This window comes from Callospermophilus lateralis, chromosome 5 (assembly GCF_048772815.1).
Source record: "Callospermophilus lateralis isolate mCalLat2 chromosome 5, mCalLat2.hap1, whole genome shotgun sequence".
NCBI lineage: Eukaryota > Metazoa > Chordata > Mammalia > Rodentia > Sciuridae > Callospermophilus > Callospermophilus lateralis.
In genome coordinates this window covers 111,686,176-111,703,156 of record NC_135309.1, presented here as the reverse complement: position 1 = coordinate 111,703,156, position 16,981 = coordinate 111,686,176, and the positions used below count along the sequence as shown (strand labels likewise).

General features: G+C 40.5%; 1 protein-coding gene across 1 annotated transcript; it reads left to right on the top strand.

Moving 5' to 3' along the window:
- The first annotated feature begins 6,117 nt into the window (after positions 1–6,117).
- Positions 6,118–13,757, top strand: Ccnb1 (cyclin B1). Its single transcript, XM_076856109.2, has 9 exons — positions 6,118–6,340; positions 6,922–7,092; positions 7,188–7,352; positions 9,122–9,304; positions 11,284–11,442; positions 11,638–11,874; positions 12,095–12,235; positions 12,872–12,982; positions 13,218–13,757. Exons 1-9 carry the CDS (start codon positions 6,320–6,322, stop codon positions 13,323–13,325), a joined length of 1,296 nt encoding a protein of 431 aa, XP_076712224.1. The 5' UTR covers positions 6,118–6,319; the 3' UTR covers positions 13,326–13,757.
- The last annotated feature ends 3,224 nt before the right edge of the window (positions 13,758–16,981 follow it).

Genomic DNA, 16,981 nt, shown 5'->3' with positions numbered 1-16,981 from the left:
AGGAAGTACTTCGCATGATTTCAAAACAAAACAGGCTTGGGGGCATGTAGCTTAGGTGATGGATCACTTGCCTAGCACATGCGAGGCCTGGGATTTAATCCCCAGCACCACAGGAAGAAAAAATATATGTGTATGTGTGTGTGTGTGTGTGCACGCACACATGTAGAGCAGGAAGGACAGTGATGCAGCAAGATTAGGCAGATGACACTTTGAGGACTTGGGAGCCTGTAGATGTACCTCCCTGAGTAAAGAGATTGTCATGAACCAATGTGTTTCAAAAGGATCAGAGAAGGAGAGTGAGTAGGATATAGGGGACAGTTGGCAGGTTTTTTGCTGAAGCCCAGTAGAAAGAACAATGACTGGGACTAGGTAATGTACTCATTACCTTTTATTTGTGAATTTGCTTTTCCAAGATAAAAACTGTAGGGTCTTGATTTAACATCTGAGCAGTCATTTTATATGTTAACCACCATCTTATGAGATTAAGTTTCAGTTTCCTGTACTTCCTTTTACCCGAACTCCCCCCACCCCCATTAGTGACCTACTCCATGTTACCATAACCCTACCCCAATACCAGAAGGACAGGACCCCTTGACTCTGGAAAGCCCCAGGGTGCCATCGACCTAAGCCAATCCCATGCTATTCCTACCCGCCCAACTCTGACGCAAGCACCCCCCCACAACCTATCCCATAGCACCACAACTACAGCTCCAAACCCCTACCCCACAAAAGCTGAACACCGGAATATCTGCACTCTATAGAGGGATGGCCTTTATTTGTCTGCTTTGACAAATAAACCTTTGTGTGGATCTCTGCCTGGTCTTTCATTTCTCACTCGCCCGTTGCTTGCCCGTCACTCGCTTTCTCACTTTCTTTTCAAAAACATGAAACAAACCTTTTCTTTAGTATGTTTATTACCATAGGTAAGATAAGACACATAAACAGTTATAAATAGGGCTGGGATTGTGGCTTAGCGGTAGGTAGAGAACTCACCTAGCATGTGTGCACCACATAAAAATAAATAATAAAATAAAGATATTGTGTCCAACTACAACTTAAAAATAAATATAAAAAATTATAAGTAAATATTTAGAGCAGTTTGACGTCTTCACAGAGTGACAAATTTCAGAATGTAGAGGTTACTTTTTAACTAGAAGGAAAAGAAGACTTCATGGAGATAGCATTTACAGACCTAAGAGATGAATGAGGTTTGCAAGTAAAATGAGAAAATCATTCCACCAGGAGTGAATTGTGTAAACCCAATTGTAGTTGTTTTTGCATGATCATGAGAAACTAATGTGGCTCCATTTTTTAAAATAAATAAATAACAGCAGCTTCTACCTCAAGGCCTGTCCTAAGGAAGGGGGCATGACCCTTGTCCTTGGGAAAACCCACAGAGCACTCCTAAGTACATACCCACCCTGCTGAGTTGTTTGTCTGTAAATAACAGGAGAGGTCTGTGGCACCAGGTGTGCCTGACTCAGGCTTAGTGGAGACCCATAGCAACCCCCCTAGCAACCTCCAATCAGCATAATACAGGGAAAATACCTGGGATGCCAGATGACCCCCAAGTAGTTTATGGTGGCTGATAACATGTTGGGAAACCATGTAGTTTAGCACATACACCCGTCCGTGGCCTAAATCAATCAGTTCAAACGAACCCCCCTCTTGTACTAGCCAATCACCTCTACCCAACTTGTTCCCGCCAGTGAATGTGCTAATCAATGTTAAGAGGAGTTGTTTGATTTTCCCATGGTATGGAATGATTGGCTGTGTGATGTTGTGATGCATAGAGTGTCCCCCTATAAAATCCTACTGAACAAAGGACCAGGACTCACTCCCTGGGACCACTGCTTCAGGAACGGTTGTGAGTCCAGGCTTCAGCTTGCAATAAAGACTCTTGTGTGATTGCATCTGATTCGGCTCCTGGAGGTCTATTGGGGTCCCACGAATCTGGCATAACAATCACATACCTCAGATTTGTATACCTATGGTTAGAAAGTGAGGTCAGGAGTGGGACTTTGAGTCTACTTGAATACAAGGTTAAATATCTGTAACTGTGCCTCTCTTTAACGGTTACAAATTAATCAAATTATACTGACTTATCCTTTTATTGGTTGCCTCAATTTTCCATAAGAGCAAAATAGGAATGCCTAATATGAAAGACTGAAAATTTATACTGAGATGGGCTGACCTAGGAATCAAATTCCCCCAAAAGATATGGTCCAAGGGCTACTTATTCTCTGACTTAAACACATGAAATCTGGATCCACTAAATATATGGCAGATTCCTGCAGAATTTATGGAAGCAGCTAATTTATTGGAACAGTTTTATCAAAGGTAAGTGTTTAGTCAATAGATGTATTAAGTGCCCAATATATGTAAAGCAGGATGATGATACAAAAGATATATAACATTGTCTCTCCCCTCATAAGAAGGCACTAGTTACTGAGCATATAAAAAGTTGTAAAATAGGAGCTAAGGATGTAGCTCAGTAGTGTGGCATTTGCCTGAGTTCAATCCATAGCATGCACACACACACACAGATACCCCAAAAATGTATAAAATATAGAGCCAGAAGCCATGCAAGCTCTTGAGAATGAAAAAAAGTAATATTATTCCACATTCAAAGGAGAACAAGAACTCTTTCTTCTCCTAGAAGTGAGAAAAGCCTTTATGGATGAGAGGGCATATGTTTATATTGTAGGAAAATCAGAGGAATTAGCCATTCTTTTTTTTTTTTTCTGGTGTGGAGATGGAACGGAGGGCCTCTGCACATGCTAGGCAAATGCTTTATTGCTGAGCCTATAAGCAATGATTTTGAAGCTTGAAACTTGGCTCATTTTATATACTGGCTGATACTTCTGTTTAAATTCTGATCTTCAGGTTAATTAGCTGTGAGCACCATAGATTTTGGGTAATCAGTGGGCCATTTTGCTGCAGTCTGGCTGGGCACAATTCACACAATTCAGGAGCCACTTATCAAACAGAAATGAACTTTATTTTTAGAACACACCCAGCATGTCGCGACCCCTTGCCCGCAAGGAAGACGCAACTCAGGAATCTTCTTTCAGCAGTTTATTCAGGCCCTTGATATTTCTTCTAATTCCTCGTCAGATGCCCTTCCCAGCCTTAATAAAGCATCCCAAGCCCCAACGCGAAGCTGCCACGTGGAACTTTCTCACAGGGTGCTGAGAAACCATGCACCAACTCTCCCAAACAAGGAGTTGTTTGTTACAGACCACAGTGGAGCCAGCGCCATCCTGCAATGGCGACCATAATCTGCAGAAGCGGCTCACCACACCAGCACCACAGGAGCTCTTCAGGAATTCCCTCAGAGCTCAACTGCCACCACAGGCTTCCGGAGAACCTCTCCACCCCCCACTCCTCCCACTCTTGAGGCCGATTGGCTGGGTTGCACAGGCCGAGCCAAAGAGTCCCCCAGTGAGCAGCTCGCGGTCTGAAAGGGCGAGGAAACAGCCCAATGAGCATCACCGAAGAGGAGCCAATCAGCTGGCAGCTGGAAGTTTGCTGGGGCCATGGTGGGCCAATCAGCTGGAAGTTTGCTGGGGCCGCTGTGAGCCAATCAGCTGGAAGTTTGCTGGGGCCCCTTCGGCAGTGGCTCTCAACACCATTTCTTCTGTTCACCACCCCCATATATCCTACCCCCACCAATCAGCAGATTATAAAGTATAGCTGGGCACCAATATAAAACTATATATATTCTTTTTGTTTTTTTTCAAGTACTGGGGATTCCCAGTGCCTGGTGCAGGCCTGAGTCTACCTCTGAGCTACATGCCATCCTTTTTATTTCCTTTTTTTTTTTAAAGACAGGGTCTCAGGCTGGGGTTGTGGCTCAGCGGTAGAGCGCTTACCTAGCACATGCAAGGCCCTGGGTTTGATCCTTAGTACCACATAAAAATAAATAAACAAAATAAGGTATTGTGTACAACTAAAAATATATATATATATAAAAGACAGGGTCTCATGAACTTGCAGGACTTTCAATCCTCCTAACTCAACCTCCAAGGTGGGGATTACAGGCATGCACCCACAAGCCCAGTTTAAATTGTGCTTTCAAATTCTCACTGTTACATTTCATGTTCCTCAGTGCAGTTTGAGGGCATCAGGCTACTACTCAGTCTTCTGCAAAAACTACTTTCCATTTAAAGAAATGGAAGATAAACCAGGAGTGGAATGTGGAAAGAACCCTCACTTCAATTTCTAGGACTGGTAAGGGTCCTCTCTCATTCTCTATTTTCCACCATTCTTCTTTACATCCTCCTCTTTTGTTACTTGCCCTTTCTCTTTTTCATTTCCTTTCATCTGGCCCCATCATTTTTTATTTAGTACTGGGGACTGAGTCCAGGGACACTTAGCCACTGAGCCACATCCCCAGTCCTTTTAACTTTTAAATTTTGGGACAGGGTCTCACTAAATTGTTTAGAGCCTCTCCAAGTTGCTGAGGCTGGCTTTGAACTTGTGATCCTTCTACCTCTGTCTCCCCAGGCACTGGGATTACAGGTGTGGACCACCATACAGGGCTTCTTTTTTATTTTTGAGATGGGGGTCTCTCTGTCTTGCCCCAGCTGGCCTCAAACTTCTGAACACAAGCAATCCTCCTGCCTCAGTCCCCCAGTAGCCTGGCCTACAGGGCTCATGACACCACACTCTGCTTGCCTCCATCTTCTTGCCATCACTTAATTCAGCAAACTGAAGGTAGCATGAGGACTAAAGTTAAGCCTTGAAACAGATTTCTCAAATAGGATATTTACTTGTGAAATACTCTGTCTCAGGGAGTATAACTTACTCCTAGAGCAATGTTTTTGTAGAAAACAAAAACAAAATAGTTATCCTCCCAAGACTGCTATAATCATCACAATAAATAAAGCTTTTATGCTGAGGAGACTTTTTTGCATGAGTCAAAGAAAGTTCAACTACTCAAGGACACATTCAAAATATAACAAAAAACTAATTTCACTACCTTCTCAAGTACTGATTCCAAAAGACCTCCATAAACCTACCTGCACTCCTGTAATCCCAGCGAAACTGAGGCAGGAACATCACAAATTTGAGGCCAGCCTCAGCAACTTAGAAAAATAAATATTATTATTTTTAAAAAGGGCTGGAGCCAGGAGTGGTGGCACAGGCCTGTAATCCCGGCGGTTCGGGAAGCTGAGACAGAGGATTGCAAGTTGCAAGTTCAAGGTCAGCTCAACAATTTAGCAAGGCTCTGAGCAGTTTAATTAAAACCTGTCTCAAAAAATAAGAAAGGGGCGGGCACAGGGACACACGCCTGTAATCCCAGTAGCTCAGGAGGCTGAGACAGGAGGATGGCAGTTCAAAGCCAGCCTCAGCAATGGCGAGGTGCAAGCAACTCAGGGAGACCCTGTCTCTAAATAAAATACAAAATAGGGGTGCGTATGTGGCTTGAAGTCAAGTGCCCCTAAACTCAATCCCTGGCACCAAAAATAAATTTTTAAAATTTTAAAAAGGGCTGGGGAGGTTGCTCAGTGTTTGAACACTCCTGGGTTCAATTACTGGTACCAAAAATAAAAAGGGTTGTGAATGAAGTGCAGAGGTAGAGCACCACTGGGTTTAATCCCCATAACCTAAAAAAAAAAAAAAAAAAAAAAAGTAACTGAAAAGTAAATGCGTTAACTTTGTTTCAAGAGATGCCCATTTGTAGCATGTATGTGTATCCCATAACACCATATTGTAAATCCACGGAGCTACTGGAATGATCGAATGAAAGAACATTAAAGTCTTTCATGAACTCTAAGATGTTATTTCTGTTACTGAAAGGAAATAGAGTTTGTAACAATAAACTTGTCTGGAGCCAGAGGTGCAAGTTTCTAAAACTGCGAGCAATACAATGTCGCTCTCCAAGGAGGAAAGACTGCAGCAGGCGCAGAGAACACGCACTCACGCCCTCCCAAGTAGGCGGTGCACGCAACACGCCTCTCCCAGGAGGCCGCGGTGCTCCAGAGCGCAGGCGCGGAGCCAGACAGCGCGAGCGGAGGGCGGTGTCTTGGGGGCCTGCAGCTTTCCCTGGCCCCGCCCCTGTCGAACGTCTTCGTGGGGTCGCCCTGGAAATGCATTCGCAAGAACCGACTGGGGCCAATGGGAAGGGAGCGAGTTCCATGAATGGACCAATAAGGAGGGAGCGGTGCGGGGTTTAAACCCGAGCGGGCCGGCTCCTCCCGGCGTGCTGCAGAGGAACGGCTGTTTATCTGTGCTGGTCTTTAGTTAGTCCGAGAATCCGGTGTTCCCGTTTCTGCTTCTGCCAACTGAGCCGCTGCCTGGTGAAGAGAAAGCCATGGCGCTCCGAGTCACCAGGGTGAGCCATTGCGGACCGTGAAAAAACGCGGTCTTCCTTGCTCCGGGCTTCGTGCCTTGACTCACCTGCGGGAGTCCCCGGAACCCGAGAGGACCGTGGCTACTATGAGGGCAGTATGGGAGAGGGGTTACCGGGAGAGAAATGAGCTGGGCCTCTGGCGAGCTGGGGGACTTTGGGGGATGAAGGAAGGTGAGAAAAAATTGAACGGATCTTGAATATAGACCTTGAGAGTAGGTGGAGGAGGATCAACGGGAAACCTTTTTTAAAAAGCAATGGAGGACCCCTGAGTAAGCCCCCCACCAACAGCGTAAACTTTTTCCCAGAGCAGTATCTGTACTTGAATACCCCTTTCGACTGTAATTCACGGGGCTAAGCGGGGACTAAAGAGGTAATCCCGCAATAGGTGAATGAAGAGTTTCTGGGAGGAAAATAACTGCTGAGGCCTTAGAGCCTGGAACCACGACTCTCCTTAGAACCCATTTGCAGCCAGCTTTCCTTCTCAATTGTGTCCACCTTAATTAACCCTTGACTTACTCGAGCCTCCCTGGACCAGCCGTCAAAAGTGCTCTTTCTTCTTTCAGAACACGAAAATTAATGCTGACAATAAGACCAAGATTAGTATGGCAGGGGCAAAGCGTGTGCCTGTGGCCACTGTTGCAGCCTCCAAGCCTGGGCTGAGGCCAAGAACAGCTCTTGGAGACATTGGTAATAAAGTCAGTGAGCAGCTGCAGACCAGAGTGCTTCTGAAAAAGGTAACTATCTTCCTGACCCAACTTCCCTGAAGAGCCCACATTCCAGCTGTGACCCTTGATAGAGAAACATTCCATTCTCTCTCTTTCATCCACAGGAAGCAAAACCATCAGCTACTGGAAAAGTTATTGCTAAAAAACTATCAAAACCTTTGGAAAAGGCACCCGTGTGTCTGCCAGAGCCAGAGCCTGAGACTGAGACTGAGCCTGAACCTGAGCCTGAACCTGTCAAGGAAGAAAAACTTTCGCCTGAACCTATTTTGGTAAACTTACTCTTTATTGAGTGGTTAGCATAGGGCAAGCCCTGCTAAACATTTTATGTGCATTAACTCACATAATCTTTATTTACTCTCAGGGATAGGCATTATTTCTACTTTTTGGATAATGGCTAAAAGAAATTAAATGATGGTCAATATGAAATTTAAGCCCTTGCTGTAGCTTCAAAACCTCTGCTTTTTTTTTTTTTTTTTTTTTTTTTTTAGTTGTCAATGGACCTTTATTTTATTTATTATATGTGGTGCTGAGAATTGAACCCAGTGCCTCACATATGCTAGGCAGCCCTCTTGCACTGAGCTACAACCCCAGCTCAGAATCTTGGCTTTTAATTGTTTTCTTATATTACCCCCCTTTGTAAATGATATTAAATAGTAGATGCCTGAAACTTTTTGTCTAAGTACAGGCCAATACTATCCAAAATTCATTGGCTGAAACAATATTTTCTTGAAAAGAATTGTCTGTGATGTTGGAGTATAAAAAGGAGTGAAAAAGAATATATATATATCTCCTCCAAAGAGTGAAGAAGAAAATGGATTAACAGTCTAAAACTAAGAACTTTTTGGCTAGGAAAGTAGTTAGCTGATAGAGCATTTTCTTAGCATGCATGAGGCCTTGGGTCCAGTCCCCACAGCACCAAAACATACAACCAACCAAAGATGCCCAATAATTAAATTTTTCTTTTTCTTTCTGTTTTTTAAAGTCCTATACTGATTAAGGGTCTCACTAAGTTGCACAAGACTGGCTTTCTTTCAACTTGTGATTTTATTCCTCAGCCTCCCAAATAGCTGGGATCACAGGCCTGTGCAACCTCACCTGGCCCCATACTGTTTCTTGCCTTTGATTTCCCCTTTAAGAATGCCTTTCCCATCCTCTGTCTCATTTAGCAAATAACCTTTTTGTTTTTCTCAAAACAGCTCAAGCATCAGCTCCTGAAACTTCCCCTAATTTCCCCACCTTTTCTCTGCTCCCACAATCAATCTCATGAGTTTCTTTACTATGTCTCTACTAAATTTAAAGCCTCTTAAGGATGCTATGAGGCAATTCCTAGCACAGTTTGACTTGAAGAAGGTGCTCAATAAATATTTGAACAATGTGGTAAAAGGAGCATAAAGGAAATGGTTAATGGTAATAAAGTCAGTTAATCCTTGGTACTCAGGACAGAGCTTATATTTTCCTGAGTAGAGAGAAGCAATTACCATTTTGAAATGGACTAAAGGGGGTTGGGGTTGTGGCTCAGTGGTGGAGCGCTTGCCTGGCATGTGTGAGGCTCTGGGTTCGATTCTCAGCACCGCATATAAATAAATAAAAGTTTGCCAAAGACTAAAAAAATATTAACAACTAAAAAAAAGAATGAACATTAAAAAAACTTCACCTTTAAAAAAAAAAAGAAAGAAATGGACTAAAGGCTCATTTGTCATTAGTTTTTTAATTAACTTCACATGATGCTGATAAACAGCTTTATGACTTGCTGGTTTTCTTTGGCAGAAAGTCTAGAATATGAATTTGCTTCTCTTTTGCTTGTTAGCAGTTACATTCTGCTGACTTTAAATTGGCTTAATCTAAATTGACATTTTCCTTTTTATATTATTCACTTCCTGAGAAGAAATTGAACAAATCTAATTCTTTTTCTTCTAAGGCAATGAATTGTCTTCAGCAGTATTGTTTCTTGAGTTGGTGTTACCAATAATCTGACCTTTATTCCCAAGTTATAGTGTGTGTCCTCTGCAATTATTTCAAAAGTTCTCTCTGTTTCAAGGTTGATACTCCCTCTGCAAGCCCAATGGAAACATCTGGATGTGCTCCTGCAGAAGAATATCTGTGTCAGGCTTTCTCTGATGTAATTCTTACAGTGAGTGATGTGGATGCAGAAGATGGAGTAGATCCAAACCTTTGTAGTGAATATGTAAAGGATATCTATGCTTATCTGAGACAACTTGAGGTCAGTAAAATCACTAGAATCCATTTTTTCTAAACTATATTTAGTTTCATTAAAATTTGGGGGGTTATTGTTGTTGTTTTGTTTGAAATGGGGTCTCATTATGTTTCCCAGGCTGACCTTGAATTCCTGGGTTCAAGTGATACTTCTGCCTCAGCCTCCTGAATAGTTGGGACTACCAGCATGTGCTGCTATACCCAACTTTTTTTTTTTTTTTTTTAAAGAGAGAGTGAGAGAGGAGAAAGAGAATTTTTTTTTTTTTTTAATATTTATTTTTTAGTTGCGGGCACAACATCTTTGTTTGTATGTGGTGCTGAGAATCGAACCCAGGCCACACGCATGCCAGTCGAGCGCGCTACCACTTGAGCCACATCCCCAGTCCTATACCCAACTATTAAAGATACTTTCTATCAACAGTTTACAGTAATGAAGCAGGACTTTGGCAACATTTTCCTTTTGGCCCGGAGGTTACTGGGAATAGAAGCACAGAGTACACTCCATCTTCTGTTTCTTTTATTTTTTAATTTTGAGACAAGGTCTCACTAAGTTGCCCATGCTGGCCTCAAATTTGTGATCCTCTTGCCGCCTCTTCCTGGGATTACAGACAGTGGATTTTTTTTGTTTTGTTTTGTTTTGTTTTAACTAGAGATTGAGCCCGGGGACACTGAGCCACATCTGCAACCCTTTTTATTCATTTATATATTTATTTTTGGTACTGGGGATTGAACTCCGGGGCACCTAACCACTGAGCCACATCCCCATTTCTATTTTGCATTTTATTTAGAGACAGGGTCTCACTAAGTTGCTTAGTGCCTCACTTTTGCTGAGGCTGGCTTTGAACTTGCGATCCTCCTGTCTCAGCCTCCTGAGCCACTGGGATTACAGGCATGCACCACCACGCCAGCTGCAAAACTTTATTTTGAGACAGGTCTCATTAAGTTGATTACGATCAGCTTAGTTGCCGAGGCTGGCCTTGAATTTGCAATCCTACAGTCTTACCCTCTCAAGTCACTGGGATTACAGGCATGCAGCATCATGCCTGGCAGTGTTTGGTTTTGTTTTGTTTCTTTTTAGTATTTTTAGTTGTTGATGGACACAACTTATTAACTTTTATGTGGTGCTCATGATCGAACCCAGGGCCTCATACATGTGAGGCAAGTGCTCTACCACTGAGCCACAACCTCAGCCCTCGTTTTTTTGTTGTTGGTAAATTTTTTTTTTTAATTTTTTTTTTTTAATTTTTTTTTGTTGTTGACTGACCTTTATTTATTTACTTTTAAATTTATATGTGGTGCTGAATCGGACCCAGTGCCTCATGTATGCCAGGCAAGTATGCTACCACTGAGCCACAGCATCAGCCCTGTTAAAAAATTTTTAAAACTTTATTTTAGTTATTTTTATGTGGTGCTGAGGATCAAATCCAGTGTCACACGTTAGGCAAGCGCTCTACCACTGAGCTGAAACCCCAGCCCCCTGGCAGCATTTCTTTCTTTCTTTCTTTCTTTTTTGCCTTTATACATGCACTTTGTTGTTGTTTGTTTTTTACATTACAATTCATATCTCTGTTTATATATAAAGTATGTTGATACCCAAGTTATTGACATTTTTCTCTTATTTCCTAAAATCTCAGTCAGGCTCTGGTTTTTCAGTCTTCAGTGAAAAGATCTAAAATGATGGTATAGTGTCTTTATTTGTGAGGAAGGTGGATACAGAATGTGCGCCAGCAGCAGTGGTAATGAATTGGACATTATAACATCTGACAATGTTAAAAACCTACCACATTGTTCTAGCGAAGATTTGCTTTCTTCCCCAGTGAAGTTAGTTACCAAATGAATAATTGGACTAAAAACTTAGATTCTAAATAACTCAAAACTATTATATTTAAAAACAAAAAAAAATTCACCTTTTTTGGACATAAATGTCACATGCAGTTGTGCTTCTAAGGATAATCTGCATTTTTTTTTTTTTTTTTTTTTTTGCAGGAAGAACAGTCAGTGAGACCAAAATACCTACTGGGTCGGGAAGTCACTGGAAACATGAGAGCTATCCTAATTGACTGGCTAATACAGGTTCAAATGAAATTCAGGTTGCTGCAGGAGACCATGTATATGACTGTTTCCATTATTGATCGGTTTATGCAGGTGAGCCTGGTTCAGTAACTGAAGGTTCTCTATTCTAGGGTCTTAGCTTAGTCCTAAGAAACTTATTTTTCAGATAAAATCTGTCTCAGGAGATAAAATGTCATTAGTGAAGATTTTGCTATAGAAGTATGTATCTTTCATAACTGTCTCCTTTTGAAGTACATGTTATTTACCCAGTTGAAATTCTCATTATAGGATAATTGTGTGCCCAAGAAGATGCTGCAGCTAGTTGGTGTCACTGCCATGTTTATTGCAAGCAAATATGAAGAAATGTACCCTCCAGAAATTGGTGACTTTGCTTTTGTGACTAACAACACTTACACTAAGCACCAAATCAGACAGATGGAAATGAAGATTCTAAGAGTTTTAAACTTTGGTCTGGGTCGCCCTCTACCACTGCACTTCCTTCGCAGAGCATCTAAGATTGGAGAGGTACATACTCCTTGAGAAGCCTTTGTTAGGCTGTATTAGGGAATACTGCTGCTGGTTGTATATGAAATACCTAATGACTTGTGGGAAGGGATAAAGATGTTTTTTATTTATAATCAGGTTACATATTAATATCATTATGAAGCCTTTTATGGGCAATTGCATTTGAGAACTTGTAGACATTTGTAATAAGAAGTTCATTGATAAGTGGGTTTTGTTCCAGGTTGATGTTGAGCAACATACTTTGGCTAAATACCTGATGGAACTAACTATGTTGGACTATGATATGGTGCACTTTCCTCCTTCTCAAATTGCAGCAGGAGCTTTTTGCTTAGCACTGAAAATTCTTGACAATGGTGACTGGGTAAGCTCTATCTCACAGAACTCCGAAGCTTTTAAATTGTAAATGATGTTTGAGTACAGAATTTTGTCATTTCCACTGGTTTCTAAATATAGAATCTATAGAAGGAATGCTAAAAATAATTTGTTTATAATGTCATCTTGATAGAATGCTCTCATTTCTTTACTGAATTTAATCTCCATAAACCCTTTGAGAAAGACATAGTAGCTGTTACCCTTTATATATGTAGAAACTGTCAAATGACATAACTGGAAATTCATTCCTAATCATTGATTCATCTAATATTTCTCCCGTGTGTCAGGTACTACCCTAAACCCTAGAAATAGAGCTATGAATAAGAAACTCAGCCTCAAGGAACTTGGAATCTAGCTTTGGGTTGGACAACCCAGCAATTACATTAGTGTAATGAGATTTGAGCAGAGGTTTCTACAGAAGCCTGGGAGAGAAACTGGGGAAGAAAGAGGCTCAAACTTGTCTTAAATTTTAATTAAAATTAGTCATATAGTATGTGTCCCCCTACCCCTCTTGACTAACATCTAGAAACTTTATGAAAAGTTGTAGACATTTGTAATAAGAAGTTCATTGATAAGTGGGTTTTGTTCCAGGTTGAATGGTTTTGACATTTTGTTTTTGTCTTAGACACCAATTCTACAGCATTACCTGTCATATACTGAAGAGTCTCTTCTTCCTGTTATGCAGCACCTGGCTAAGAATATAGTCATGGTGAATCAAGGGCTTACAAAGCATATGGTAAGTCAAATTAATGATGAGATGTTGAGAAAGTGAGAATAATTCAGATTTACTGCCTGCAAATTCATAATTTATTTTTAAGGAGATCATGTTAGGTGTTTTGGGTTGCTGCTGCTGTTTTACCTCTGAGCTGTACCTCAGGCCCAAAGCGTTGATTTTTTAAATGAATCCTATACTATTGGATATTGTAAATTTTTGTTTTCCCAGTGTAATTACTGTGCTATTTCTCTTCCAGACTATCAAGAACAAGTATGCTACATCTAAGCATGCAAAGATCAGCACTCTAGCACAGCTGAATTCTGCACTAGTTCAAGATTTAGCCAAGTCTGTGGCAAAGGTGTAACTTGCAAATTTGAGTTGGAATACTATATCTGCAAATAAAATTGGCACCATGTGCCACCTGTACATATTATACTACCTTTACATACTTTTAAATAAAGGTCATGGCCCTTTTTATTTTTCATAGTTTAACTCATTTTAATGTGGTCGCTTCCTATTCGTGGGTAACCTGAAAGTTGTCTTAAAAGGATGGTGGGGAGTATTTTTTAAAACTGCTTTCAGTTTTCCAGGGGATCCAACTGATGTATATAACTGTTGCCTATGTGTTAATATACTTGTTATATATACCTGGCATTTGCTTTTTTATGAGGTGGTAAAAGTATCTAAAACTGTTACTTCATTAGGGAATACCACATGTGAGCCAAATCAGCTTGGAAAATCTTCTGCCTAGTTCTATGTTAAATATAAAAAACTGCCACCTCATCCTTAGTCCTTCTGTTTTATTTATTTATTCTGAGGTTTTCTGCCCTAAGTGATTTACTTTAACCATTATTTTTAAGCTGTCAACTTTAATAGTTTTTTTTTTTAATGTTTTCACTTTGAAAAATGAGAATTTTAATTTACATTCTAAACCTTGTTTTCATGTTATGTATTTATCATTGTTTATTGGTTTAACAAACAGGATGCTCAAAACATACAAAGGTATCTTGTTAAGAGAAAGGTAATTTACCCCTCCTTCTCAATCCCATCAAAGGTTTGGAATGTATTCTTCCATTCCTTGTATAAATAAAGACAGACATTTAAGTTGTTATAGAGATTTTTTTTTTTAAATAGTTTTCTTCTATACATAGAAGTTCTCTTCAACTGTATATAGGCCTTCCTGGATTTGTGCATCACATTATGTGGTAAGGATGTACTGCAGTGTATTCAGCCATTGTCCTGTGACTTCAGATTGCATTTTCTCTTGCCTATACAGAACATGCTGTTGAAATATCATTCTCTACTATGCTTTTCTTTATGCTAGATTTCTCTGAGTATGCATTTTAAGTTGTGACAGGCAGAGCCAGATACTTTCTTGGTATCATGCAAATGTGCTGGTTTTCTTTGCCTCATTGTTAGAATTGAAGGTCTTCAACTGGCAAAAAAATATATATTATTTGTTATTTTAATTGAATTTCTGATGGCAAGTTGAATAAATTGTCTTATCAATGTGGAAGGCTTTCTGAGCTTCTCATTTGCCTTATGCTGTCTTTTGCCATGCAGGAAGTTTTCACGTAACCAAATCTTTTTTTTAACCAAATCTTTGTGTGTGTGTGTGTGTGTGTGTGTGTGTTGCTTCTGAAGTCTTGAGGTCAAGATCATTCCCAAACCATGAACAATTTCTAAAACTAATTTTTCTCATTTAGGTCTATACTTTAGTAAACCATTTATTAATTTATTTTTAGTGCCAGGGATTGAACTCAGGGGTGTTCTGTCACTGAGCTTCATCGTTAGCTCTTTTATAAATTTAGACAGGGTCTCAGGAGGCTGAGACAGGAGAATTATGAGTTTGAAGCCAGCCTCAACAATAGCAAGACACTGAGCAACTCAGTGAGACCCTGTTTTTAAATAAAATGAAAAATAGTGTTGGGGATGTGACTCAGTGGTCAAGTGGCACATGCCTGTAATCCCAGAGACTCAAGAAGTCAAGACAGGAGGATTCCAACTGTGAAGCCAGCCTCAGCAATTTATGAGTCCCTGTCTCAAAAACTAAAAATGGATGGGAATGTAGTATAGTGGTAATGCCACCCTAGGTTAAATTCTAAGTACCAAAAAATAAAATAGGTTGGAAGTAATAATCCAGTTCTTAATTATTATAATTATTAATCATTATATATTATATACCAGTTATAGGTATTCTACATCTGGGACAATGGAGCTAAATGGGTTGTGCCATGATCCGTTCCCTAGGTGATATGTTTTAAGTTCCATCCCAAATCAGCAACCAAAACTTCACCTGAGAATTTGTAGAAATGCAAATCATAGTCCTAGAAGCATCCAGAAATAACCCTCCTCATAATCTGATGCATTCTCTGGTTGAAGAACCATTGCATGATTTTTGTTCCAAATCTAGTCAGTGGATAACCTGATGGGCAACTAAATGCTGGCAAAAATGAGATTTGAGATGAAATATTGGAAGACAATTTGCATAAATGGTTAAGTGAAAAAAGAACAATAGGATCACTAATTTTTATTTAGTTTGTTTTTGTACTGGGACTTGAACCCAGAAGCACTCTACCACTTAGCAACATTCGTAATTCTTTTATTTCTTATTGTAAGACAAGATCTTGCTAAATTTTCTAGGCTGGCCTCAGGCTCCCAAATATCTGGGATTACATCCTGTAGGATCACATTTTTATAAAACAAAATTAATTAAAGGAAACAGAATGTTCCATGAGTTTGGGGGTAGGATTAGCAATCCTAATGCCTTTTACATCCTACTATGCCTTTTTTTTTCTTTTAAAGACAGAATTTTTTAATATCTATTTTTTAGTTTTCGGTGGACATAACCTCTTTATTAATTTTTTTTTTAATGTGGTGCTGAGGATCAAACCCAGCGCCCTGCGCATGCCAGGCAAGCAGGCTACTGCTTGAGCCACATCCCCAGCCCCCTATTATGCCTTTCGAAAGCCAAGGAAATTAATACCAGGAGCTTTATTAGATATAGGAGGGAAAGCTGGGAACTGCTGTAGCTATAAGAATTCTCAACCCTCTTTCTTTTTTCACTTTCCACATATTTTATTGGTGCATTATTGTTGTACACAGTGATGGAATGTGCTGTTACATATTCGTACATAAACACAATTTATATAATATAAATAAGCCAATACCATTCCTCAGCACTTCTTCCTCCTGTCATTCTGAGTGTGAGAGATGAAATCTCAGTGTAGTTTTGATTTGTTTTTTTCCCAATTGTTAATGATGTTGAACATTTTTTTCATATCTGGCCCCCTTTTCGAAGAGGTTTTGTGCTTTTGCATCAGGGACAAATGTGCCTTACACGACTACAGTGAAAAACTACAAATCATTTATGTATGACCAGCATTTTCTTCAGCTTCATGGCTCAACTGTAACCTGCCCAGTCACAGAGCAGACACTGGGGGCACCCAATTATCAGCAGTGGTGGGAATCCTACTTGATAGCACAATGAAGTACCCATGCAAGGAATTGAAAGTGCAAGTGGCCACACTGGAAGTCGGGGGTTCATGTGCCTGCAGTGCTTTGTACTTGGGGGGTTTGGGTAACCTTAAAATTTGAACTACTCATTTCTCTGCTAAACGAGGGGTATGCACCTCACGGCCTCAGATTTAAATCCTTCTAGGGGAATGGAATGCGGGTCAGTGGTGCAGCCTTGTCTCACATGCCTAGGCCTTAGGTTTGATTCCTGAGCACGACAAAAAAAAATCCAAAGCACTCTCCAAAGTTTATCTTTCCCATCCCGCTGGCCAGCTTTCCAATTCTACAGACTAGCAGTGCCGAGGTGGAGCAATGAAGAGCTATCCTCATTCCTATGTCACAGAGTCAAAGCTGACTGACTATTTAGGTCGGGTATTCTTTTCCCCCCTTCCATACTGCTGCTGTTCTAGGACATTGCTGATGCTAAATTCAAGTTCTTCGATTTTTTTTTTTTTTTTTTTTTTTTGCGGTGCTGGAGATAGAACCAGGGTCTCGCGCTCAAGA

Coding starts and splice junctions, on each gene's coding strand:
- Ccnb1 (XM_076856109.2), top strand. CDS start 6,320: ATGGCGCTCCGAGTCACCAGG. Junction 9,305..11,283: donor CTTATCTGAGACAACTTGAG/GTCAGTAAAATC, acceptor TTTTTTTTGCAG/GAAGAACAGTCAGTGAGACC. Junction 12,236..12,871: donor TTCTTGACAATGGTGACTGG/GTAAGCTCTATC, acceptor TTTTTGTCTTAG/ACACCAATTCTACAGCATTA.